We start from the raw sequence: 27,447 nt of genomic DNA, 5'->3' as shown, positions 1-27,447 counted from the left end.
TTTTTTTTTAATAGAATTTGCATACATGTCGTTGCACACAACATATTAGCACACACAGCCATAACAAAATGGAGCAAGGTTCCGACAAGGGTGCCCATTCCTTTTTCATGCAGCTTGAATGTGTTTGCGTAATGGTGTTCACCAATACCCTTTCCGCAGTGCAGATAGCAGGCTCAAGTGTAACGGCAAGCAGTTATTCATTCTCGCCATTACGAGCAAGTCAGTATAATGCTGCACAAGGCAATAAAAATCATCACAAAAGGAGGAAATGGCAGTTTTTAACACTCACCAAGTGTGTTTGTGGCAAAGGTTTTTTCAAGACCATCATCCCCAATTTCCCTGTTTTGTGTGATTGTTGAAGCACAGTTCACCTGTGTTGGGTTATACATGGCACAACATGAAAAAAAAATGTACAAACACATTTATCAGCTACAAAACTGCACATTACCCTTTTCTGCTCACTGCACACATGGTGGGGGCAAAATTTCATTTCTTCGATCTCAAAGTGCAGTGCAAAGCATTTAAACAAGTCCATCAAAGGTATAGCTGTGTGGTTTGGTAAATAGCATAGTAAAAAAAAAATTACAGTGATATGACAACATGGATGTACAGAGGAAGTTCTCTGAATGATGCAGTGCTCAGCAGATGGCTCAGGAATTTTAGGAACTTAAATGGACACTGAAAAGCAAGGTTAGGTTGTGCTAGACTGGCAAATCATCCTGGAATATCAGAAATGTCAGACCATCCCATGAGCGGAGTTCTGGTAAGCCAGAAAGAAATGCAATTACAAAATATGGCCTTGGAAGTTTCTGCTCCTCAGGACATTGCAAGATCTGGATAGCATGTAATGAGAACTAGTTAAAAAGTTTCACAAACAAGGACTACAGTATATTATAAAGGAGCCAGACTCAACCTAATGTGTTTTGAGAACTCTTTCCAAAAAGTAAAACGAACAGCCCAAACACAGAAAGATATTTTGAAATAAATGACATCATACTAATGCACTGTCACTACAGTTTGGCTGTGAAATCCAAGAATGCAAACTTTGCCATCCATTTTATCCACTAACAATCAACCTTTCTCAGCTAAACGCATGCACAACAAGTATTGAATTGAACTTCAAGTATCAACACAGAATGTGTGTTGTTCTTCAGTAATCACAATGCCATAACAGCAGGCCCAATCTCCGCTTGAGTCTCTAAAGGATGCTTTACAAGACTAATCCGACTTGTTGCTCTTCTGCGTCCCTCGAAAAGATGGACATAAGAATGTCGGTGATAAATGGCAAACAGTTTTTGGTCACTAACAATCAGCAGCATACATTCAAAGAGAGCATATGTGGGGACGAACAATTCAGAATTTTGTTACATTTGGTGGCTTCCGGGACATTTTCAGTCATTCTTCAGCCTTAAAATGCTTTCCAGTGTCCAAACCTTCCCTGAATAAGACACCAAAAATGATGCACACAATCGACGTGGTATTTTTCACAGGCAACGCTGTTTGATTGTGCAAGGCTGCAAAATCTTGTCTGTAAGTTATGGCAGGTGCCTTTAATAGTGCCAGAAACAGTGTATAATACCATGTCCTATAGTAACATAAAAATATTCAAGTGGGAAAGCTGCACCTAACAACATGCTGTTCATCACAGTGTGGAGCTACACAAGTCCTATGGTGGACCCAGAGCTGGAGCAAAGCTATTAACTTCTATGTTAAGTTAGGAAACACACCTACAGAAAAACAGAACCCCTCAATGAAATTTTTTGAATCATTCATTATATGTGAGTTAACAAATGAAAAGTGCTCTACTCATTAATCGAAGAAGACAAAATTTACTGTGCCAGTACAATTACTGTTGATGCATTTTCAGCATGCATGATGCCCAGCTCTCACTTTTTTTTTTTTTTTCATAAGTGAAAAGGAAGATGCTGACAAAGGCAACTAGTGCTACTGAAGCAACATTGTTCAAGATATTACTTCTAGGTAAAAGTGACAATAATTAAAGTTATATATGCCTGTGCCACGTGTGATATCTTGGTTCCTGTAAATTATGTTGGGTCACACATATTAAGCGCCTGGAAAGCCACAAAGGTAAATGTCAAGCAACAATTTCTTACCAGAACATGCAAGATTTCATGGTCTTGCTTAAATTTTTTTGCAAAACTGAAGACATCCTGGGGGCGAGACATGTCCACTATGTGCACAACAACTGTATTCTGTAAAAATAATGTAGCAGTGCTGCATCAATATTTCATGACAAATGTATAATGCGTGAGAAATATTTCATACCGGCAAACGCATACCTCATTTTCTGTTATGTCAGTGATTGTTTTCCTCAAAACTTCTGCCTTCTCTTCATCTCTGCATACGATGTGCACTGTACCACCTGTTTGAAAAAGTTTCGTCACATGCTTGATAGAGTTGTGTTATTTTCTCGGCACACCTTGGCCATGGCAGTCCCCCAACGCGGAAACGTGTCAACTTCAACAACGACAACAACAACGTACAACAACGAGTCCCATATATCAGCGAACGTAAATTTTCTACAATGTCGTATCATTGCCAGCTCATGGTGCCCGCGGTAAAATTTTTCTAGCTCAGCACATGTGATTTATGGGCACAGGGTCTTACAGAGATGAATGCCTTAATTAACCTATACAATACTTGACAGATTCTAATAACTAGGTTCGAAGCTTCGATCAAATATCGGCGGGTGATTCAAATAAAAAAAATATAGTAACATGTATGTCCCACCTTTTTGCGCAAGTTGGATAGCAACAACCTTCCCAAGCGTACCCGTGGCACCGGTAATCATGAAAACTTTACCGGTGCAATCAACGTCCAAGTCTGGGAGGTTGAACGTTCGGCAAGCAGACCGAAACCCGCTCCTGAAAATTGGAGAGCAAGGCAGAAAGGTCCTCACTTCATTTTATGCGGTAAAATTTATTGGTACAAATAATGAGGTCCCAGAGACCGAGCTTGGTATGCTACGTGGTAACCGTACGTGAAACAACGAAACGTACTTACGTACGCGGACACGCCCAAAACGCGCGATTGTCAAGTAGAACTGCAACCCATCCGCGCTATATAAGGGTTGGCCGTAAAACATACTTTGTAAAAGCATTCTTCTCTTCAATGCATCGATTCCATAGAGAACTGTAAACTACCCCGTGCAAGTGTCACACCAGTATGCCCACGCAGCTTTCTTACCTGCTGTACTCTTTCATGCCCTTCGCAAACCAAAATACGTTCCTGTAGAGGGACGTCATAGTTGACTACAAGTAACTATGAGTACAAAATAGGCCAGTAGTGAGCGACAGCTGCACAGACGCTGCAAACTACACTTGTCTCAAGAGTTCGCATATCTCCGTGCCATCCGTCCAACAGCAGACGGCTTTAAGCCAGGCTCATGGTAGCCAGATTGCTAAATGAAACCCGCTACGTGATGCAAATGTGGGAGAGAAGTAGGGAAGTAGACACGTGGCTAGGCAGCAGCGGCGGAAACAGCACCATGTACTTGCTTCGGAGCCGCATATCTTCAGGAATGTCACGTTCGGCGGCCGTAAACCGCGAGCCTGCCCCATGGTGTTCTAATAAGAACAGAATGCAGTCGTCGTGCCAAAAGACCGCATAGACCGCATCGCTTGCGCAGCGGTTCAGAACTTTCATATAGAACTTTAACTTGAGTATGCTTGACGTATTAGATGCGCTTCAGGTCGGAGTGAATGTACCATCGAGTCAATATATGTGTGGTTCCATAACCGTTCAAACGGTTCAACGCCTCTTAAATATAAGCGAAGGCAAACTTTCTTGGTGCAAATTAGAGAAAAAATTTTTTTTTTAGAGGAAATGAGACATTTTGATAGTCAGCGAGTGAACTGTACAGCTTCAGAGCGGTCCAACTTTGGTCTGCTCTTCCATATACAGAGTGAAGTTGGGTTTTTTTTTGTTTTTTTTTTTAGCTGCACCAAGTATATTAAAGGATGCCTATGGAAGATAGCACAACTCTGAACCTTTATCTAAATTACTCAACGAGACGGCCATTACTTCTACGAGAACTCAAAATTTTCAATTGAATAATTAACGTAATTACGCAAATCAACTTTTTAAGGAATTAATTTACGCCACATATTTCAATCTACGAATTATAGCATTCTCTGGACATCACCAGTTCCGAGATATTAATTTTGAATGTGTCCGACGAAATGCATTGGCCCTTCGCTCTGTAGAAGAAACCTTGTGGTTTAAGATCCTAAACCAGTAATTTCCTTTTCCCTGCGCATATTGCAATTTATTACATATTTCAGTTGGACTTCACCTTTCACTTTTGCCATTTTTCTTATTTCTTGCTTAACTGTACTGTACAGGGATTCACTAGTGTCATGTACGTATCTCATGGCGAATTCTGCAAATCCCACTGGCGCGCACCGGGGCGACGACGATTGGATGAAAGGGCGCATTGGCGCGCCCCAGTTCGCACCGGTGCGATTTGCCGAATTCACCATTATTTATTTCTGCACTAAGTGTCATTTTACAACCTATATTGTTTATCTTTTCAAAGGCCACTAGTGCCAGCTATAAGTCTTCAACAAATATTACCTTTTATCAAACGTTTATAATTGTGTTTCAAACTTGATTCCACCTCTCAAACGTTAAAAGACTTTCCTACAAAAGTACACAACTGTTTCAACCTATATAAAAGTGCACGATAAAATTTTGGATTAATCAATTAATCGATGAATTAAAGCCCTTCATCGAAAGCGATAAACCGATTAAAGGCTAAAATGACGAATGATTAATGGTTATAACAAAAATATAATCGACCATCTCTACGCTAGTTAAGACAAAGAAAGAGTGCGTCAATGTTTGCAATGAAGCTCGCCTCCTGCAGCAGCATGGCGAAGTGACATTTCAATTTCTCCTATCTCCTCTAATAAAGAACCAAATTGAAATACTCTCGCGGTAAAATGCTCTCTACACAACTTACAGCGTATAACCGAAATTTCTCATAGGGCCTGGTGAGGGGCACATTAAGTTTGGCAGCGCCACACGCAATGGTGCAACATGTCGCAAAACAACTATAGCCATATGATAAATCAGTACAGCGCTAAATCACTGCTCACAAAGACAACGAAAAAAGTGAGCGCGCGCTACATGGAAACACATACTGGCGTTACGTTGCATCAAACCGGCATATGCTAATCTTGTAGCCGATGTTCCATCGTTTTTTTCTGTGTTACGTACGTGGCTGCAGGAGGCATGGAGGAGGCAGGAGGCACGGGGGCATGGAGGAAGGAAAAAAAAAATCAGTTTTTCCTACGAGACGTTCATTTGATGGATCGCCAGCCGTTTGTGCGCAGGCGCGAGTAAGAGCGGGTGTGAGAGAGAAAATCTGGGGGCTTTTGTTATTTATTTATTTATGGATACTCTTAGCCCAAAGGCCGATACAGGGTGGAGTAATCATAAAATAAGCTTCAAAGATCGCTACAAACACGAGCGCTACACAAATCAATCCAGAAAATACAACTGCTTAGGTTTGCCAATTTTACACAAGAATATAAGCATTGTATAACAGGCACCGAACATTACAAGCAATAAATGTACCATACAAAATAATATTTTCAACATCACAAACAGAAACTTCAATATCCCGTAGGATCATTTCAATCATGTCACGTTGCACATGCTGCTTATCATTGCACAAAAAAGCTAATAATGTGAGAGGATGGTTACATAGAAGAATAATAGGCCAGTACAGATTTTTCAAACTGTTCTAGAGAAGCAATTTCCGTTATGCTATGCGGTAGCGCATTGCAATCTTCATTCGTTTTAGGAAAGAGGGAGCAATTAAATGAGTCAGCCTTTGCTATTGGCCCTCGTGGCGCTAGACCTAACGGACCGTGATGTCCGTGACGTTCTCTTTTGTAAGTACCTTTGAGTGTCGAAATTGAAGTGGTTATGTTTCATTAAATAAATAAATTTTAGTCTAGCCACTTTTCGCCGCAATGAAAGCTCGAGCAAGTTTAGTTGAGTGAGCATCTCAGTTACAGAATCCGTGTACCTATATTTTGACATAATAAACCTTGCTGCACGCCTCTGTATTTTTTTCTATTTTATTTACTTCATTCTTCTTATACGGATCCCATATTATGCTAGCATATTCTATCGCGGGACGTACCAATGCCAGATATGCAGTTAGTTTAACATCTCGGGGAAAGATCGTGCTTCATAGGAACATCTCGGGGAGCAAGTTTAAGCCTCCGTCTTAGTGACCAAAGTTTAACCTCTGCGGCATTATACATAAATTAGTGATGTGTTTTTTCCAAGATAAGTCATCTGATATCGTAATGCCTAAATACTTGAAGTGGCTCACTTGTTTTATTGGTCTACCATCTAACTTGTAATTGTAATGTAACACATTTCTTGTTTTTCTAGTTATTCGCGCATAAACATTTTTTTCGTAATTTATTTTCATTTTCCATCGCTTGCACCAATTGGTGATTGATTCTAGTGCTGAATCTAATTTTAATTGGTCCTCATGACACGAGATTTTAGAGTATATTAAGCAATCATCTGCAAATAAACGAACCATTATCTTATCATTGAGGCCATTTGTCATGTCATTAATATAACATAGAAACAATACAGGTCCTAACACAGACCCTTGAGGGACACTTGATGTTACTTTTAGAATTTTCGATTTGTTTCCTTTCACTTCCACGTACTGCGATCTGTTAGTAAGGTATGAAAGAATCCACTTAACTATATTTAAATTAACTCCGATATCAAGTAGTTTACCAATCAAATCCGAGTGTGAAACGTGGTCGAAGACTTTTGATAAATCTAGGCAGATTCCGTCCACCTGACCTGTTTCATTAATTACCTGAGCAAAATCGTGCACTGTTTCTGCAAGCTGGGTGATAGTGGACAATCGGCTCCTAAATCCGTGCTGGTTAGAAATAAATATGTTCGAGCTTTCGATATAGTTAAAAAAGCTTTTTGATAGGATATGCTCGCACATCTTGCAGCAAGCACGTGTAATTCAAATGGGTCTGTAATTTTGAACTCTATGTTTGTCCCCAGCTTTATGAACTGGCTCGACTCGCGCCATTAACCAATCATTTGGTAAATTGTGCTGTTCAAGAGACGCACGGAAAATTATCAGCAAATACTTCGCGATCCATTCAGCATATCGTCTCAAGAATTCATTAGGGATGCCATCCGGGCCAGGAGACTTTTTTGTGTCTAGACCTAAAAGAAGTGAAAGTATACCTTCTACAGATAAGGTAATGCCTGGCACGTCTGAGCGAGCATTAGTCATTTTCTCTCTTATTTCTGCAGGCAATGGTAGGGGAGGGTCAAACACGGAATGGAAAAATTCGTTGTATATATCAGCAATTTGCGCAAAGTCTGTAATTATACATTCATTGCTGGTACATACTTCACATCCTCACGTGATGGAGCAAATTGACGCCAAAAACGCTGTGGCGAATCTTTCATAAACCGTGATAAAGTGTGGGAATAGTAATGTTCTTTCGCAGTAGATAATTTTTCCTTTAGTATTATCGAAAGATCTCGAATCTCATTAGGATCTTTATTTTTAATTTTCATTCTACGTTTTAACTTCCGCTTTAACTGAATGATTTCTCGGTTCACCCAAGGATTTCGCTTTTTCACTTTTTTTTATCTTCATTGGAACATAGTTATGCAAACAGTAATTGACAATACCTTTAAACTTATGCCACAACGTATTGACCTCAGCTGCTTCATCAAACGTCTCCAATGCCATCTCCAGGTAATCTAGGATGCTGACATCATCTGCTGCAGCTAAATTTCTTACGTGTATTGCTTCTCTGTGAAGCTTGACTGGTAACACTTTCTTTATGCACAGTAGGACAAGTTTGTGGTCTGAAAGTCCGTCGTGAACAGAAAAGGCATAATCAGTAATCCTGCTATCTATAAATACAAGGTCAAGTACTAGCTGACTGGGTGGTTGGTCCAATTCTAGTTGCTTCATTAACAGCCTGCATAATATTTCTGCTAAATACCATGTCAAATAAAGCATCACAGTGTTTCAAGTCTGCCGAGCCAGTCTGCCGCACACCCCAACGAATATCTGGCAGGTTAAAATCACCTGCTATAATGAGACGCGTGTTTTCAGATACATTGTCAATCAAAAAGTCGTGAATTGATTTTAGAAAGGCAAGATGGGCATTACGTGTCTATAAACAGCACCAATTACGCAAGGAGAGCCACGCAGCATTGTTCTACACCAAATACTTTCGTTATCTTCGTTATCGTTTGCTCGGCACTGCGGAGAAGCTTGCACGTGTTGTATGTGTTTGTCCCCTAGACATGCGAGTTTATTTACGCTTCGACGCGCGAGGTGACGCAGTGGGCAGGGACGCCCCATTTGGTGATCGCTGTGTCTGAAGGGGCAAGGTTCTGACTGTTGTTACAGTCACGGGTCGCTTTTTTCGTCGCGACGACAGATTGCATTTTTTACAAGCGCTGCTTCAGGAGGGCACATGTCCCGGCAAACGGAGGCCTCAGGAGAGCACCTGCATGAGGTTATAATAAAGCAGGCGGCGCAGGATCTCCAGGGCACCCAAGGGGTAACGGGGGGATCAAAGCTGGAAGTAGGGCGGCCCTTAGGTTGGGGCCGCGGAGGCCAAAGCGTGCCAGGGAGTGCCCGCATAAAGCGGACAGCTCCGACGCGCGCAAGGCTTCGGAGGGAGGGAGGCGTTCTACTCCGGGCAGCCCGGGCAACAACACCAACACCACCTAGACAAGAGAAGGCCTGAGCACTCGGCGAATGACTTCACGGCGAAGAGGCCAGCGGCGTGCTCGGGGATACGGGTTGAATGAAGGGATCGCGTCCTTATGGGCAACGTTAACCAGAGCGCAGTTTATTGTTTTAGAGCGCAGCTCTTTGGCGTCCGTTCCTGGGTTTCGCGTCGTCGTCGGCGTTGTCGTCGGCCTCGTAACCAGCTCCGCCCCCCTTTCATCCCCCCAGCGCTAGCAGCGACCGACTGATACCGCTGGATGCCGCTGACGCCGCTAGAGATTCAAGATAACGTGACTGCATAGAACACCGTCGCCGCCATGCAGAAAGAGGAGGAAAGGGTCCCCCCCCCCCCCCCCCTGTTCTTGTGTGGCGGATAGGGTGCTCTTCAGTTGCCGACGCGCCGGTTATTTCACGTAGGCCCCGGCACGTCGACGAATACGTGACCACCTTCCCACGGCTAGACCTGGTTCTTAGCGCTGCGGAAGCGAGGGTATCATATTGTTTGTGTCGGCATCGGCGGCGTTGTCCCTGAAACCAACTCCGCAGCTGGGGTTGACTCACTATCGGCGTCAGCGGCATCAGTCAGTCGCTGCTATCTCTTCCCTCCTCCCTTTATCGTGTTGTCCGCTTGCTGCGCGCGCTTCTGCCCCCATCGTTTGCCGCTGGGTGTACACGCCGCCCCCCTCCCCCCTCTTCCTGCGAGTCTCCGGTTGTCAAAGCGCCGGCTCGAACTTAATTCCTTTCTTCGCTCCTCCTCCAATGCAACCCCTGTGCGGTGGCAATCAGAGAGCCAGATCGGTGGCGGCGGATCTGTATATGTGCACCGCCCGAGCCGAAATTGCCGCTGCCGTTCGCCCTGTGCGGTGGCAATCAGAGAGCCAGATCGGTGGCGGCGGATCTGTATATGTGCACCGTCCGAGCCGAAATTGCCGCTGCCGTTCGCCACTGCGAAATTATCTGCCAGTTCTTTCTGAGCCATGAGCGAGACGACCGATGGAAGTCCTCCGTCTGCTGCTGCTGCTGCTGCTGCTAAACGAGCTGCCAGAGCAGAGGCCCAGCGCCGTCGCCGTCAGAATCCAGAGGTGCGTGCCGCCGAAGCAGAAGCTTACCGTCGCCGCCGTCGAGATGATCCAGGAGTACGCGTCGCCGAAGCAGAGGCTAAGCGCCGCCGCCGAGAAGACCCTGCCGTTCGCGCCGCCGAAGCGGAGGCTCATCGCCGCCGTCGAGAGCAACCAGCAGTAAGCGAGGCTGAAGCAGAAGCTCATCGCCGCCGCCGAGAAGACCCTGCAGTTCGCGCCGCCGAAGCGGAGGCTCATCGCCGCCGTCGAGAGCAACCAGCAGTAAGCGAGGCTGAAGCAGAAGCTCATCGCCGCCGCCGAGAAGACCCTGCCGTTCGCACCGCCGAAGCGGAGGCTCATCGCCGCCGTCGAGAGCAACCAGCAGTAAGCGAGGCTGAAGCAGAAGCTCATCGCCGTCGCAGAGAAGACTCTACCGTTCGCACGGCCGAGGCCGAGGCCAAACGCAAACAAAGGCTCGCAAACAGTCAGGGTGCAACAAATGCAACAAAAAAATTCTGTGATAGCGCATACATGTGTTGCTCGATTTCTTTGCCTCAATCTATCGAAAAGGTGAAACAGCTTATTTGCTGCGCTCAAATTTCGCATTAGGAAGTAACGTAATCGACGGTAATTTTTTTTTTAGGCATTGTTGAGCAGATGGCCCGCAGAGAACAGAGGGTGTTCTAAGATTATTTTATTTATGCAAAACTATTTACGCGCTGCATTATTAAAAAAAGACAGAAAAATGCTATGGTTCAACCTCAGGATTGATAACGAATTTCGAGTAAATGATGACAGGGAGCATGGCTTATATTGAAAAGTCACAGTGCTGCCCTCTTCTTCAGAGTAGCTTTTTTGCCTTGATTTATCGTCGGCGTCAAAGAGTTTAATTGCTGTTCATGCGACCACAAAAGTTCTTCAACAAAATGTTAGCACTGCACCATAACACATATCTCATGACAACTTCACTGGTGTGCCCGTCTTCACATTCGGGACACATGTATTTATTCCAATCTAAATTAGGCTCTAAACGAATAGTTTCGCTTTTGAGTCGTTATTACATACAGTGCCGCAGTCCACATATTTACAACACTTCAAATGCGTTTAGCAATGGAGATACAAAACATTCGTGCAACTATTTACAAAGAAACAGCTGCCTTATTCCGCAGAATTCCAGTTTTTCTCTTCTTTGCCTTAGCATTGGCGCCCAATATTTTGTCATTGATCTTGCGGAAACATGAACGCATGATTTTTCGGCCCCGATTTGTAATTGCCAAGCCTTTTGCCTACTTCTTAATATTTTGTATCTTCCTAGTACTGCTGTTACCTGATACAAGCTTAGTTACCTGATACAGGCTTAGTTACCTAAGCCTGTAACGGCGCCGGTCCTCTCAATCTCTTCCCTGCTTTTTTCTTCCACTAATACTCTAAACTTCACTTGATTATCTCAACTGCTGACCGGTTAATGTTTCCATGCGCTTTGAATCCCAGCGCTTCTGGAAGCTTAACGTTACCTACAGGTCTTAATGGGTGAACACCTTCGCATTCCATTATAATGGGCTGTCTCTGGATTTTTTCTGCAACAGACGCAAGCCTCACCATGTTGCGAATATTTGCTCCGGAATATTTTTGTCCTTAGGGAACCAGATCGGGCCTCAAATAGCAAGGCACTGTCTTCCGTGTTATCGTACAGATTTTCCTTTGTAATTTATTCCTTTCCATTCTTGTAAATTTCCATGCTTCTTTTTTTTTTCTCGATCCTTTGCATCCATTTTACTGTCTCTGTTTCTCTCACGTTCTTGTTTATGACTCGTGTTTGTCTATTTACACTTTCGATTACCTTGTACTGTGTTGCCAACTTTCTTGACCTCTTCCTCCATTCCATGTCAACACTTTCGAGGGGCAGACATATTTGTGCACTCTAACCACCCATTTCATGCATTTTCCTGCGTCTTTCTTCAAAACTAATTTTGATCTGCGCTTCACTGACTTCAAAAGATGCCCAAATCATGTAACATTGTACTGCTTCATTTGAGGTTTTACCGTAGGCCCCCAAATCCAACCGGTCTACCGACCTTTGGTTAAATGTATACCGTCGGCAAGGTATCTGATTTTAGCCACAAAATAGCATTTGTGAGCGTTAGTGTTAGCCCCATTACTTCTTTCCAAATTCCTCGCACCGCCTCATACTTATTGTATCCCCAAATTGTTCTATCTTTAATTATTGCTGCATTCCGCTTCGCCTTCATTTTTTAGATTCTTAGTGGATGCTTGAGTAGGTCTTTCGTTCCTTTATGTATACTCCCAGATATTTATATTGCTTGGCTATGGGCATGGGCTTGCTGTTGAATTGATACCACTTCATTACTCGTCTCTCCATTACAGATCATAATTCCGATTTTTTATGTGCTAAATTTAAGGACCAGATTTGTCGCTGCATGGCCACGTATGCTCGCAAGTCTCTGTAAATCTTAAGACATGTTTTAACAGTTGAACTAAAGAAACAAAGGACTAGGAAAGATAGACAAGATCTTCATTAGTCCTTTGCTTTTTCAGTTCAGCTGTTCAAACTCATCTTAGCTATGAACCAAGTAGCTCAGTTGAATACCACTTCGTAAATCCCTTGCATTGTCCGCTAGTAGCACTATGTCGTCTGCATATATCAGCCCAGGGACATTCTGTTGAACCCTTTTGCGATTACGGATGTAGTATAAATCAATACCAGCCAGTCAATCCAGTCGCCCATAACATAAAGCGTGAACAAAAATGGAGACATAGGGCATCCTTGTTTCAGTTCTGTGAAATTCCACTAGTTCTTTGCAATTCCGGCCTTCCCACACACTTTGTACTCGGTTGTTCTTATATAACTCCCTCTGCAGCTACCTGAAATTATCTATGCCTTCATGCTAGAGAATATCCCACAGCAATTCCATGTCTACATTTTCATAAGCTCCCTTATTATCTAGAAATGCTATACATAAACGTCTATTTTGAGGTTTAAACTCTCTATGCACTGAGTTAGTACAAAAATATTATATTCCAAGCGTTTGCTTGGTCTGAACCCATTCTGTAGTTTACCAAACATATCATTTCTTCCCCACCCAATTCGACAACTCTAATTTATGACTTACATTGTCATTCTATACATCACGGACGTTACTGTAACTGGTCAGTTCGAGCTTGTATTATCCGTATTACCTTTGACTTCGTAGATGATGTTCATCTTGCTTTTACGCCACTCAATCGGGATTGCCTTTGTTTTAATCACTTCCTCTATGCCACTAGTCCGCTGTACCTTGCTCATGGACCCAGCTGTTTCATTAGCTGTATCGGGATTTAATCTGGTCCTGCTACCGTGTTATTAGGGACATTTTCTTCTGCTTCTTTCCTATGAAAGTCTTCTGCGGTAAATTTTAATGTTTCAGGCTTCTCTGTTGCTGGGTCCCGGTTGTCTTGACTACGCTTTATTCCCTGACGAAGTTATCACTAACGTCTCTCACCGCAGCGCGTCGTCTCCATCAAAGAGGTTACCACCTTCATCTATTATTGCCGTTTACGAATTTTAGTAGGAGCTCTGAGTGCTCTTACATGGTTCCAGAATATTTTTCGTGCGCCTTTGTCTTTTTTGCGAACGTTATGCGCCCAACGTTCACTAGCGCATGTAATTTTCTCTTGCACTATCTCACTTACCATCCTTTTCTTTTCTCGGTATTTGTTCAATCTAAGGAGCATCTCTCCTTCGAGTAATCTCAACTTTTTTACTTTTCTTTTGTCCCTAGATGCCTGCTTATGCTTTTTCATAGCTTGCTTTATTTTCTTATTCCACCCCTTACGTGGTTTTTTTCTTTCCGCTTCGACAATTTTTAGCCGTGTTTAGCTTATTTCCTGCTGCATGACGTCTACCAGTTCCTTGTAATCCCAGTCTGCTGTAGGAAGCGCCTCCATTTTCTTCTCTATGCTGTTTGCGATCTCTGCTATTTGCTTTTCATCAACCTTTAAGCATTCTCCTGCTATTGGTTCCTGTCTTGCGTCGGTCTCTCCAAAATTTTAAGGTTATACGTTTACAATTGCTACACAGGCTATCTGTTTCTTGTTCATCTATTGTCCTTTGGTCTATAGTCGTTCATAAATCATTTCTAGGACTGAGGCGTAGCCGATACACGACTGCCAGTTTCCGCATTGACACGTTACATGTCTATAACACTTATTCTCTCTTAACTGTATAAGGTTCTGCTCCTCGCACAGATCCGGCACTAGGGAATAATTGCAATCAGTATATCTGTCTCGATCCTCCATGTGCGCATTCACATATCCTAATATTACCTGGCCTGATCTTCTTGAACTCAATAATACCATTTCTAATGCAGCCAAACATTTTTTCTATTTTGATCCCTGCTATCATTACCTGTCTGTAAGCAAGCTACTCCCAGCCCCATCTTTTTTCCCTTCTCGTGTGTAGCTAACCCACAGATGATGTTTACATGTCTCGTTGTAACGTTTCCCCCTTCATAACTCGCCTAATGAGCATGCCTACGCCTCCGCCTTTCCTTGAGCTAGTCAATCTGATGCATGTAGCCCTCTCACATAAAATTGTCAATAACCGGCGGATGCTCCAAATCTCGAAGATGCGTTTCGGCCAAGGTGCAAGCACTAATAGCTTCGTCATTTTCGTCATTCAGCTGCGTTTGAATTTCCAGCCATCTATCTTGCTTTTGACCACCCTGCATGCTTATGCAACAAATTGTGCGGTCTCTATGCTTATTCTTTGTGCCGCGTTTCTTAACTCCTTGTGTCATAAATCTGCTCCGTGCTGGTGGGTGGCTACATTCAGTACTTAATCTAGCTTCCTAAAGAAAGCTACTGCACGTGCCGCGGAATGAGTTGATGCGCATGAGTGGTTAGCGCAGAGCAAGCAAAGTGCGCCATGAACAAGTAGGGTTCGTCCATGGGAAAAGTGGTACAAGTCGGCAGGGCGAGAACAGCTCGGACATGGGGTTAAGATGTCGAGGTACAATTTATACAGAGATTATCTTCAAACCGAAGATGTTGATTCCCTCTGGGCATATGTATACATTGCCTTTCCCTGCTACACGTTCAACTCACTTGAGAAATTTGCTGGTGCTTGTTGCTTGAAGAATATACATGGCGAATCTGTTTGGCGAATTGACACAGGCTGCTCGGCCCAATTATTTTAGTGAAATATGCCTTTTGGACCATATGGCTGCATCCAGAAAGAAGCCGAAGCGTCATTCATTATAAGTATGGGCCATAATGAAGATATAACTCCCCGGTGGAGGGTCAAGAATCAAGTGAAATATGTAAGGCTTGTGGTACGTTTCTTCCTTATGAAAGTTTGCGAGGTTCTCTTTTAAGTACAGACGAAGCGAACAGTTATCCGTTTGTATAATTAAACAATGCTAGTTTGAGACATAGTGACGCAGAATGTGCTTGAATTTTCCTTTTCTAGGCAACCTAAGCTGCGCTGTAGTACCTCGAGAATACTTTAGACATTGCAATTGGCGCTATAAAAAACTGCTTTATGGTTTCAATTCAAAGTTGTAGTGAACTGATGGGTTTCGCGAACAATGCGTGCCTCGCCATAACGTAGTCGGTTGCTACCGTCGTGTGAGGAGTCTATACCATATTGTCAATAAATGCTATTGAGGGCCTCCATGAAACATTTCATCGCTTGAAATTGATTGGCTCTTTATGTTAACTACGAAACTTGTCTTTCAGGTGATTGCTACTATGGTATTTGTGAATTAACTATGTAAATACTCTACAGGACGCGCCGTCGTGTTAGCAGCCATGAGCAATATTCGTTTTTTGGAGGCCTGTTTCAGAGATCAATGAAAGTAGCAGCAAACTTTTTCATAAGAAATGCCCACCTAACTCTTTTACGCATTAATAAAGTGGCCACATTTGAGTAGAACAACTCACCAGAGTAATAAGAATCATGACAGTTTCGCTGGGCAGTGTCTTTCCAGCACGGATGACATGTTGACGCCAGTTACCAAGATTTTTCTCCTATGTAAAATGCAATGTCCCTCATGGCTAAGTACTAACGGAATGTTAAGTGTTTAGCGAACCATCATACACAACTTCGCATATTGAATTTGCAGACATTCTTTCTACGGAAAATTTATGGACAGACACGGCGCATATATTTGTTGCAAGACCAGAAGACCTGTTCAACGCTGCATAGCTTGCGATATCCAAGCCGCAAACTTTCTCGACTCACGCGCTTTTGAAGGAGGAACTGGGGTTCAGGCATGGCAGCAGAAAGAAGCCGACATATCCTTCAATACGTACGGCTCGAGCCACCCATACCCCACGCATACACGAAGGGAACGAGCGCGCGCGGCAGCCGAGCGAGCCGGATCCAGCGAGCGGCGTCCTGGCCGTGACGTCACTCGCGAAAGGGCGCCACTACAAATTCTCGCCGCTAATGACCGTAATCGCTGCTGTAAATGGTTTATTTTCTCCATCTCCAGTAATGCAAATATTTTTTTTTCAGTATGTATTTACGTATAACTTGAGGCTATGTAGACACCGAATAACATGGAGGAGTGTTAAGTGACTGAAGAATTAACTGCAAGAAATGTTTTGCTTGCTATAATTTATTTACATCTTGCAGCATGGTGTTACGTTTCGCCTACAACGCGCGGTAATGCCGGCGCGGATGCAACGGACGCCGGGGCTTTGTTCAAACGGCGGACATTTTGGCCTGTTCGACGCCGCCGCAACGCCTACCCGCCAAGCGTGTCCAGGCGTGTTTCAGTGCCACGTGTCTTCGTGTGTGCGTGTGTGTGCGTGTGCCCTCGCTTGTCAAAGCGCGGCAGCCGGGGAGCGGAGTTCCCCGAATGAGGAGCCTGGACGTCTCTCGGCTCAACTGTTCGCGCCGTCGTGTGGGTGAGGGTTGGCGATGCGTCACTACACTCGGTTCAGCAGGTCTCTCGGCCCGACAGTTCGCGCCGTCGTGGGCTCATGCTCCGCCGTCCCGTGACCTTCATCCCGTGACCTTCCCTCCTTCCCTTTTGGACCGCGACGCCGAGAGTATAAGAGCAGCTGCCCCCGGACGCCAGGAGAGAGGCTCCGATTTGTACTGTTGAGTTACGTGCTCTCCCGTCTCTCCACTTCGGTCGAACTGACCGGCCGCTCTTTTGCTATGTTAGAATAAACAAGTTGTTCTGTTACCAGTCTTCTCATGCTTTGCCGGGACCTTCGGATGCTTCCAGTGCCCCAGGCCGCCAGGCCAACGCTACCCTTGGGGCTTGCGACCCATTGGCAATAACGGGCGTCAGCACCGAGACCCCAACAACTCGGGCCAGCGGTGCGATTCTAACATCTGGTTGCCAGCGGTGAGATCGCGACAACGGAGGCCAGCAGCGAAGAGATGCGGTTGACTGTATGCTGAGCAGCTCAACGACCATCCGGGAGCAGCGCAACGAGCCCTGTGTGATGACTGGTTGCCTGCAGCGGAACGACTGCGCGGAATTCTTGGCTGCGAGGTTTGGTGAGTGCGGGACTTTCTTCTTCTGAGTTTTGCCAGGCTTTTGTTAGTGTTAGAAACAGAGCTGGTAATTGTGGTTGTCGTTGCTGCCGGGTTAGTTTGCGGCAAGACAATAGTAGGCAGTAGAGAAAGCAGCATTCAGAGCAGCCATGGATTTGAAGTCGTTGCGCAAACCGAAATTGCTGGAGCTTGCGAGAGAGTTGGGTCTGGATGTCTCAGACAAACTCAGAAAACCAGAACTGCTAAGGGCTATTCTTGAGTTAGAAGCTGAGGATGACGAGCTGTCGGAATGCCTTGAGACCATTGAGGAGAGGGAGACGGCAAAAAGACAGGAGCGCGAACTTAAAGAGCAAAAAGAGAAACAGGAGCGCGAACTTAAAGAACAGAAAGAGAAAGATGAGCGTGAACGAAAAGAACAGAAAGAAAAAGAAGAGCGCGAACACGCTTTGGAAATGAAGCGTCTCGAGTTAGAGATGGAACGCGCTCGTAATGGAAGTCAGGCACACGGTGCAGGAGAACGAGTATTGTTCAAAATGACTGACCTGATGCGGCCGTTTAAGCTTGGAGAGGACATTGGTTTGTTCCTGGTTAACTTTGAGCGAACGTGCGAGAAGCAGGGGTTCTCTCGGGAAACGTGGCCACAGCGCTTGCTCACTTTGCTACCCGGCGAGGCGGCCGACGTAGTCGCTCGCTTGGAGAGAGAGGAGGCAGAGGATTTCGACAAAGTGAAATCGAGTCTGCTAAAAAAGTACCGGCTGTCAGCGGAGGCGTTCCGTCGGAAGTTTCGGGAAAATGAGAAAGGCACAAGTGAGTCATATACAGAGTTTGCGTACAGGCTTATGTCAAACATGCAGGAGTGGCTCAAAGAAGAGAAAGCGTTTGGTGACCACGAGAAAGTTCTGCAGTGTTTCGGGCTAGAACAGTTTTATAGTCGGTTACCTGAGAACGTGCGGTACTGGGTCTTGGATAGGCCAGACGTTAGTACGGTGGCTCGAGCCGCTGAGCTAGCCGAGGAGTTTGTGACGCGTCGGGCTCGCGGAGCTAAGGACGGTCAAAAGGGTGAATTTGGCTCCAAGTTTGAGAGGCCGAAGTTCACACCCATGAGAGCAAAGGGGGATACACGTACTGCGGATGCGAGTGAAAGCAGTCCGACCGAACGTAAGGAGACGGCGGCAACCGAAGCCGAACGCAGAAAGCGGTTCGAGACGAGGCAAGCGCGCGTTTGTTATACGTGCCAGAAGCCGGGTCACTTTTCGGCGCAGTGTCCAGAAACAAAAACACAAGTCGTGTTTTTGTCTATATGCAGCACTGACGAGAACATCAAGCTTCTCGAGCCTTACATGCGAGACCTCCTCGTGAACGGGAAAGAGTGCCGAGTGCTTCGCGATACCGCAGCTACGATGGATGTAGTTCACCCCTCTTACGTAGAACCCGATATGTTCACGGGCGAGTGCGCATGGATCAAGCAAGCAGTGGAAGCTCATAGCGTGTGTCTGCCGGTAGCAAAAGTGCTTATTGAAGGACCTTTCGGAGCACTTGAGACGGAGGCCGCAGTGTCATCTATGCTGCCCCCCCAGTACCCGTACCTATTTTCGAACAGGTCCGATCACCTCCTGCGCGAGAAGGGGCTTTTGTTTGGTGAGGCTAGCGTTCAGGCCTTAACCAGATCGAAGGTTCGGGAGCTCGCTGCAAAGGCGGTAGTTGCGGGACCGACGTTGTTGAACGATGAAAAAGGGTCAGAGGCGCAGCAAGCTGGTAGTCAGAGCACGCCCGAACGGGATAAAATTGAGCCTGTAGCATTAAGGGCACCAGATACTGGAAAGGAAATTCCCGATGCGGGAAAGTTAGAAGAGCTTCCGATCGAGCTTCCGGGACTAGGCTCAGTGACGAACAGGAAAGACACCGATCAAGTCATTAGTGACTTAATAAGTAAAGCATCGCTGTCGCCTGAGCAGAAAACCGAACTACACCAGCTCTTACAAGAGTTTCAAGGTCTGTTCTCTGAGAGGCCTGGTAGGACTTCTGTCCTTACTCATGACATAGAACTTACCTCCCCAGAGCCAGTACGATCCAAGGCGTACCGGGTGTCACCCCGCCAGAGCGATATTATGGAGGCTGAGGTAAAGAAAATGCTACAGCTCGGTGTTATTGAAGCGGGTGAGAGTGATTATACCTCCCCTTTGATTTTATTTGAGGTACCGGGCAAGGAACCTCGTCCTTGCGTCGACTACCGCAGGCTTAATTCCATCACTAAGGATCAAATTTATCCGATCCCTAACATCGAGGAGCGCCTTGAGAGAGTGAGTAGCGCTCAGTTTATTTCCACCCTAGATCTTGTCAGGGGTTATTGGCAGGTTCCACTTACAGAAGAGGCTAGTAGGTATGCGGCGTTCATTTCACCAATGGGGACATTCCGTCCTAAAGTTTTGAGTTTTGGTTTGAAGAACGCGCCATACTGCTTTTCAAGCCTCATGGATAAAGTGTTGCGGGGACAGCAAGAATTCGCTTTACCGTATCTAGACGACGTAGCGATATTCTCCGCATCCTGGCCTGAGCATATGGCGCACTTGCGGGCAGTGCTAACCCGCCTGCGCGATGCGGGCTTGACAGTCAAGGCTCCCAAGTGCCAGTTAGCGCAGGCCGAGGTTGTCTACCTCGGACACGTGATTGGTCGGGGTCGTCGCCGCCCCTCTGAAATAAAAGTGGCCGCTGTGCGAGACTTCCCGCAACCGCGCACGAAGACCGATATTCGGTCGTTCTTAGGTGTCGCCGGCTACTATCAGAGGTACATCCCCAGGTACTCTGATATCGCGGCTCCCTTGACGGATGCTCTAAGAAAGACAGAGCCGCAAACAGTCGTCTGGGATGAGACGAAGGAAAGAGCTTTTAGCGCCCTAAAGAGCGCCCTAACAAGCCAACCTGTGCTACGATCGCCCGACTACACAAAAGGGTTCGTTGTTCAGTGTGATGCTAGTGAGCGAGGCATGGGCGTTGTACTGTGCCAACGGGAAAATGGAGAAGTAGAACACCCCGTCCTGTATGCTAGTCGTAAGCTGACCAGTCGTGAGCAGGCGTATAGCGCCACCGAGAAAGAGTGTGCGTGTATCGTGTGGGCCGTTCAGAAATTGTCATGTTACCTAGCCGGCTCGAGGTTTATCATTGAAACGGATCACTGCCCTCTCCAATGGCTGCAGTCCATCTCTCCCAAAAATGGCCGCCTCCTGCGCTGGAGCCTCGCTTTGCAACAATATTCCTTTGAGGTGCGTTACAAAAAGGGGAGTCTCAACGGTAACGCCGATGGCTTAAGTCGAAGCCCCTAACGTGGGAATCAGCCTCAAAATTGTTTGTTACTGATGTTTTTCTTCCTGAGGCAGGATTTTTAACTTATTGCTTTTGTGTAGTGTTTCAAAGTGATGATGTGCTTTTTAGTGCAATTTTTCCGATTTGTGGACGCGTTCTGAGTGCTGCTAAACTACTGTAAGGAACTAGGCAGCAGTATAAAAGGGGGAAGAGCCTGGCAGGGCTTAGTGAGGGTTGTGCCGTGCTTGCTGACTGAGCGGTTGACTTTTGGCGTGGTTCTAACGCTTGCCGGAAACGAGAACAAAAATGTCAACTCTCCCGAAGTCACTTTGCAGTGTCCTGTGTGCACCTGAACGTGAGAACGAGGCCTTCTCTGTGCGCTGCGCTCAAGAAACGCCCAAGGACGCCCAACTTCGGTTATGAGCATCATCGAGCGACATCCCTCCGGACAGCGGATGCAGTCCCCTGACCATCGGGATCTCCTTCCCCCGGCGGGGCGGTCTGTTACGTTTCGCCTACAACGCGCGGTAATGCCGGCGCGGATGCAACGGACGCCGGGGCTTTGTTCAAACGGCGGACATTTTGGCCTGTTCGACGCCGCCGCAACGCCTACCCGCCAAGCGTGTCCAGGCGTGTTTCAGTGCCACGTGTCTTCGTGTGTGCGTGTGTGTGTGTGTGCCCTCGCTTGTCAAAGCGCGGCAGCCGGGGAGCGGAGTTCCCCGAATGAGGAGCCTGGACGTCTCTCGGCTCAACTGTTCGCGCCGTCGTGTGGGTGAGGGTTGGCGATGCGTCACTACACTCGGTTCAGCAGGTCTCTCGGCCCGACAGTTCGCGCCGTCGTGGGCTCATGCTCCGCCGTCCCGTGACCTTCATCCCGTGACCTTCCCTCCTTCCCTTTTGGACCGCGACGCCGAGAGTATAAGAGCAGCTGCCCCCGGACGCCAGGAGAGAGGCTCCGATTTGTACTGTTGAGTTACGTGCTCTCCCGTCTCTCCACTTCGGTCGAACTGACCGGCCGCTCTTTTGCTATGTTAGAATAAACAAGTTGTTCTGTTACCAGTCTTCTCATGCTTTGCCGGGACCTTCGGATGCTTCCAGTGCCCCAGGCCGCCAGGCCAACGCTACCCTTGGGGCTTGCGACCCATTGGCAATAACGGGCGTCAGCACCGAGACCCCAACAACTCGGGCCAGCGGTGCGATTACAACAATGGATACAGAAGCACGCATACAATTCGGGAAATGTTCTCAATTCTTTCGTGTTTTTCCTCTGCAATGAATTTAAACATTTGACACACAGCCAGTGGTCAATATTTATTTAAAGAAAACGGACGCCCATCTAGTTAACATGGTCTTCTTCTCTCTATATATAGAGAAATGCAATTTCTAAGTTTATTCCTGTGCATAACATGAATCACTACATTTAAGATTTACAGGTAAACAGAATTCAAGTTTTAAGGGATCGCATGCTCCGACGAAGTGCTCCGCGTAAAGCGTGTAACATGGCGTGTAATTTATTAAAAGGTTTTAAAGATGTACATCGCTGGCGATCGCAGCACACTGCTCGGCGGAATTTTCAGCCACCCATACCCATATGACGTAAATCACCCAATTGAACGAGACGTTCATTTGAGGGATCGCCAGTCGCTTGTGCGCAGGCGCGAGTGAAAGCGGGTGCGAGAGAGAAAATCTGGGGGCTTTTGCTCCATGAATATATGACTCTGCCTAGGCACTACGTAGTACGTTTCTTAGCGGGTGTTGTATGCGTTTGGCCGCTAGACATGGTCGAGTTTACGCTCCGTCGCTGGCTGCCCGCGCGGTGAGCCAGTTGGCACGGGCACGGCCAATGTAATAAAAAAAAAAAAAAAGGTGCGGCCTGCCGCGTGCATCGAAAACGCTGTCACCCGCCGCGGCGCTGCCAGTCGGAGACTGTTGTCTCGGATCGGCATAGCAAGTGCGTGAGGAACGCGCTTCGAACGCCGTCGCCCGTGAAAACCGACACGTCCCGTCCCCGAGAGCTAGCGCCGTTCGGCCCAGCCAAGCGGCCAAGAATGCAACTACGGCTGTCACGTTCGCTCCCATTTGGTGATCGCTGTGTGTGAAGGGGCACGGTTCTAAATGGGGTTGTATAAGACATACGCGGGTCGCTTTTTTAGTCGCGACGATAGATTGGATATTTTACAAGCACTACTCCAGGAGTGCACAAGTAACCGGCAAACGGAGGCCTCAGGAGAGCACCTGAGGTTAAAGCAGGCGGTGCAGGATTTCAGGGCACCCAAGGGGCAGCGGGGTGATCAAAGCTGGAAGCAGGGCGGCCCGTGGGTTGAGGCCGCGGAGGCCGAAGCGTGCCAGGGGATGTTCGCATAAAAATTGGCTATCCGCGATAGCGGACAGCCTATCTTTTACATCCCTGGCACGCGCAGGCATCGGCGAGCCTCAACCCACGGACCAGTCCGGGTTCTAGCTTTGGTGTCCCCGTTGTGCCGCTTTGGTGTCCTGGAGGCGCCGCCAATAATGCAAAATAATGACACGTTGTTACAATTAGTAAAAAAACACACACACACACGATTGAATAAATATAATTAGGTCTAGCCGCCAACTTCTGACGCTAAGTCTAGCACTACCGCGCGTCGCGACTTCTGCAACGCCAGTTAGAACTTTGCGTCTGAAGGGACGTCGGACAGACTTTCTCGCGCCTGCGGCGCTCGTGCTGGGTCAGTCATCGTCACCGGCGGCCTTTCAGCCACTTGCGTTTGTTATGTTTGTGCCCTGGGATTTGCCTGACGGGAGGCCAGTGCTGTGGTGTGTCGACCGTGGAGGCAGCATTCATCCCCGCATGGTGCCCGCTTCAGGCACACGACGACTACGTGCACGGCTCGGGTTTCCTCGCGGCTGCACGGCGTCTACGACGTCCGGCTTAACGCAATAACGTTTCGCGAGTCCGGTATTAGGGTAAACGCAAGCGCAAGGGGACAGGGCCTGGCCATTTGACTTGGTTTGACTGTGTCGTTTCACGGGATGAGCAGAAATTCTCGCAACGCACGCTGCTTCGATAGCTCTAGCTTGAGTTCGACCACGAGGTCAGTGGGGTCGACTGCTAAGCAGCTGGCGGAGAGTTTGGAGAGGCTTCGCGCGCTCGCTCCTAGAGAACCGGAAGTCGACGACACGACGTGCCATCATGACGCAGCGCCAGTGAAGGCGGAGCTTAGCCCCGATCACTCGGCGAACGAGTTGAGAAAACGCATGACTATGGAGGAGGGTAACTTGTAATCGCCCGTAGCTCTTTTAATATGAGACGTTTCACACAATTAAATTGTGGTGCGAATGATTAACTTTAGCTGTACCCTATACCATAGAGTTTCCTACAAATATTATTGTAGAAAACTCTATGCCCTACACGTCTACAAAATTTGTCCGAACCGCTTCAGGGCCTCTTTAAGCGATATTTCCATGGCAGTTTTGGTTGCACAGCAGTTTGGAAAAAAATCCTGACATACAGCCATAAACAGCTCATGCATAGCATGCCATCTGACTAGCATGAAGCTCGATGTTAAGAGAAAGCTTTAGCTCGGGTTCAACTCCGACGCGGCCTATTAAAATACATGTAAAATGCAAAAACGTTTTTATGAGATAACCCCTGGACTGATTTTAATGAAATTTATTGCATTTGAAAGAGAAAGCTAAATTCTAGTGACTGTTGAAAGCGGAATTTCGATTTGGGGCTTGAATTTTCTTAAAACGATTTTCAAATATTTGACCGTCTGAAAAAAAAAAAAAGAAGCACGAAGTTTACAAATTCATGGCTCTGCATCAAGAACTGATATCGAAGTTCTGTAAACGGCATCCATTAGATCATTCAAAGCGGACAAATTCAATATGTCATTTCACATCTTACGTGAATTTGTTACGTTGGTTACAAGGGTGTTGCAAAAGTTGTATTTCCCTATTAGTAAATATTTTTAAATTCATGTGTAACATATCAATTTTGTCCGCTTTAGATGTACTATTAGATGCAATTCACAGAATTGTATTATCATTTTTTGTTGTTGAGTTACAGAGTTGTAATCTTGATAGTTTCATTTTTCGAAAATTTTTGATTTTTGCCAATGTTTAATAAAAAATTGACGACCTAACTCAAAAATTCGAAACCAACAGTCACTAGATTTTAAGTTTTTCTTTTAAATGCAACAAACCTCGTCAAATTTGGTGCAGTGGTTGCCGAGAAAAACGAATTCTCCTTTTCCATGTATTTAGATAGGAGCACCCGAGCTAAAGCTTCCTCTTAAGAGAAAGGTGTGAAATGATTTGCATGGCTATGCCAACAGCAGTTTGAGCAGAGTGCCAATGCTTGGTCAGTTAATGAAAAAATTCTAACCCTTCTTATCGGTTACACAGAACAAAGGCTTGTCGATTCACTTCTATTACCTTAAAACAGAAGCAAACGCAATGATGATAGCAGCGACAGATGCAACACAGAATACTATGCATGCAATTAATATTGTAACAGGACAAGGCAACAGCATTAGAACAATTGACAAAAAAATAAGAGGAAGACAAGGTCATCAAGATGGTGTGAAGGAACACGAAAGCAAGCGAGCAGCTAATTAAGAACGGCTGTATCACTTATTTTCCAGACTACAGCCCACACCCAACCTACACCTCCACAGAGGTCCAGTTGGCCGTTCTTAATTAGCTGCTCGCTAAATAAATCGCAACAATCAGCCAGCCTCATCGCCTCGCTTCAAAAGGTGGCAGCGGTGGACCTAACATGGCTGACGGTACATGCAGGGAGCAAGTGACAAACAGTGATGAGTAGAAAATTCCTGCGCAAATTAGAGGACAACTAGGAAGACGAAGCGGGAGTCGAGGGTATACAGCAATTGAGCATGTGTAATATTGATGTCCCACGGCCACATTCGATTGTGATCAAGCCCGATCCGGTTCGAAATTCTTGAATACCATTGACTCCCTCCCGCAGCTTGCACAAAGAAGCCAATCGCGTCTGAGTAATTCGATACCCCACCAGACTCGATCACGATCGAAAGCGCGCCAGGAAGCTAGCAAAATTGTGAATACGCTACCAGCTGCAGAAATATTTTGTACACTATCCAGACGAACTCGCCCTGTACACAAGGAATGCGTTACAATCACGGCATGATTTGGTTCTCTGCTAGATTCTACCATTCTCACTTGGGATTCAAAAATAATGTGAAGAGGAAAGAAGTACGTGAACTTACCGTCTAGTACGGTATGCAAGCCTCAACTTCGTTGAATGCTAGATCACAGCTAGCAGACGTGGCGCATTCGATTATAAACATGAAAATCAGAGCTGTGTAGTGGAGTGCAGCCACAGCTGCAGTACTACTAAAGCCACACTAAAGGACAGGTTTCGAAAACGACCAGTGCATTTGACGCAGTGCAGATGCACTCGCCGGAGCTCAGGACCCTTTTGTTTAGCAGGCCACCCATTCTGTGTCATTGCGTTCGCTGTTCTTGTGTAAAAATATACTGCAGAGCTCGGGACAAGTGAAGGGCCGACGCAGACTCTGTCCACGTTCCACGGAGATAATTGCGGAGAGCGCCGGTCCCAAGCATTTCCGCTACTTTCGCAGAGGTGCAAACGCAACGCGACACTAAAGGCACAGAACGTTTGCGGGTCACATGAAAGCAAAGCAGAAGTAGTTCAAGGTTCAAGCGTCCAAGTCCCCCAAGTGTGAAAGGGGTGAAACAGCGCAAGGCATCTGTACACTATGTGATGTGTTTGGCCAGGCCGCCCAGCCCAGGCGCTTGGCATGGTTTGGCCAGTCATTTACCCCGACATTGGGCTCCGCTGTGCAGCTGTTTCGTATAGGCATTCATAGGTTTCATAAGTGTGTAATAAAGGCATTGGTGTACTTTTGTTTCGCTGGTTCTTGCATTGCTTGTTTGGCTTGTTGTAGCGATTGCGTCGAAGTCTGCTACCGCCTTCGAAGCTGCCATTTACTTCATTATTGTGGATCAATCCTGGCTTTTAGCTAAATGGCAATGAGTGCGAACGATGCATTATGATGTGCGCTGTAAAAGCTACATGCGGTGTATCCCGTGCTAATTCGTCGCCGACAGAACATGAATTCTCGTGCACGTCTTTTTCCTGCTGCATCTGCGCATTGATTCTTGGACGCGCTAATCAGTGAATTCCTATGTCCTGTGAGCACCTCCAGAGCGTAGCCAAAAACGGCTACTATGTGCAGCTACTACAAAAAGCCTGACCATAACTGACGCAAGTCAAGGAATGCGAATGCGCTTGGAACATTTCGTCATCGCTACCGGCGTGGCTCTCACTGCTGTTCTCCTCGGCAGGGTCGCACAGTCATTGACTGTGGTGGCTGTTCTGGTAATCATGCACCTCCTACTGTACTGGCAGCAGTCTGAACAACCGGACTTCAACCAGAGGCTGCACGCAGACAGTGGACAGTGGCTGAGCCTTCTCCTGCATTTTTGCTTACATCTGGCAATAGCTGAGCACAGCGATGTTTACACCTTCACCTAACTGGTCTGCAGTCAGGTGCTTGTTCTGTCTCTTGCGGTCATTTTAAGATCATAGACACATCCATCTATGCCCTTTCGACTGTATGGACATCTTTACTTGTTACAGCGACTAGCACTTCTTTTCCGTGGAGTGCAGCGGCTGCAATGACTACGGCAGGAACAGATTAGCTTAGGGGACACAAGCGACTTGCATACGCAAGATCTAGGGGTGACAGTACTGTTCATGCGCAGACCCTGACGTAGGGGTCTGTGCAAGCGCAGTACCA

The 27,447-nt window shown here is 46.4% G+C and overlaps 1 protein-coding gene across 7 annotated transcripts in view; it reads right to left on the bottom strand.

Moving 5' to 3' along the window:
* The window catches only part of LOC126547013 (dehydrogenase/reductase SDR family member 12-like), an 83,790-nt gene that overhangs the window by 41,304 nt on the left and 15,039 nt on the right, over nt 1-27,447 (bottom strand). For 2 of the 7 annotated variants that reach the window (XM_055062977.2, XM_055062982.1), the window contains exons 1-5: nt 3,021-3,201; nt 2,752-2,885; nt 2,301-2,383; nt 2,115-2,213; nt 290-371 (exon numbers count right to left, since the gene is read on the bottom strand). In XM_055062977.2, the coding sequence (XP_054918952.1) occupies nt 290-371; nt 2,115-2,213; nt 2,301-2,383; nt 2,752-2,885; nt 3,021-3,121 (499 nt within the window). In that variant the 5' untranslated portion in view covers nt 3,122-3,201. The other 5 variants (XM_055062978.2, XM_050194823.3, XM_055062980.2 and 2 more) reach the window with 5 other exon arrangements.

The sequence above is a fragment of the Dermacentor andersoni genome, chromosome 1 (assembly GCF_023375885.2).
Source record: "Dermacentor andersoni chromosome 1, qqDerAnde1_hic_scaffold, whole genome shotgun sequence".
Classification (NCBI taxonomy): Eukaryota; Metazoa; Arthropoda; class Arachnida; order Ixodida; family Ixodidae; genus Dermacentor; species Dermacentor andersoni.
This window is presented reverse-complemented; position numbering and strand designations above follow the sequence as displayed.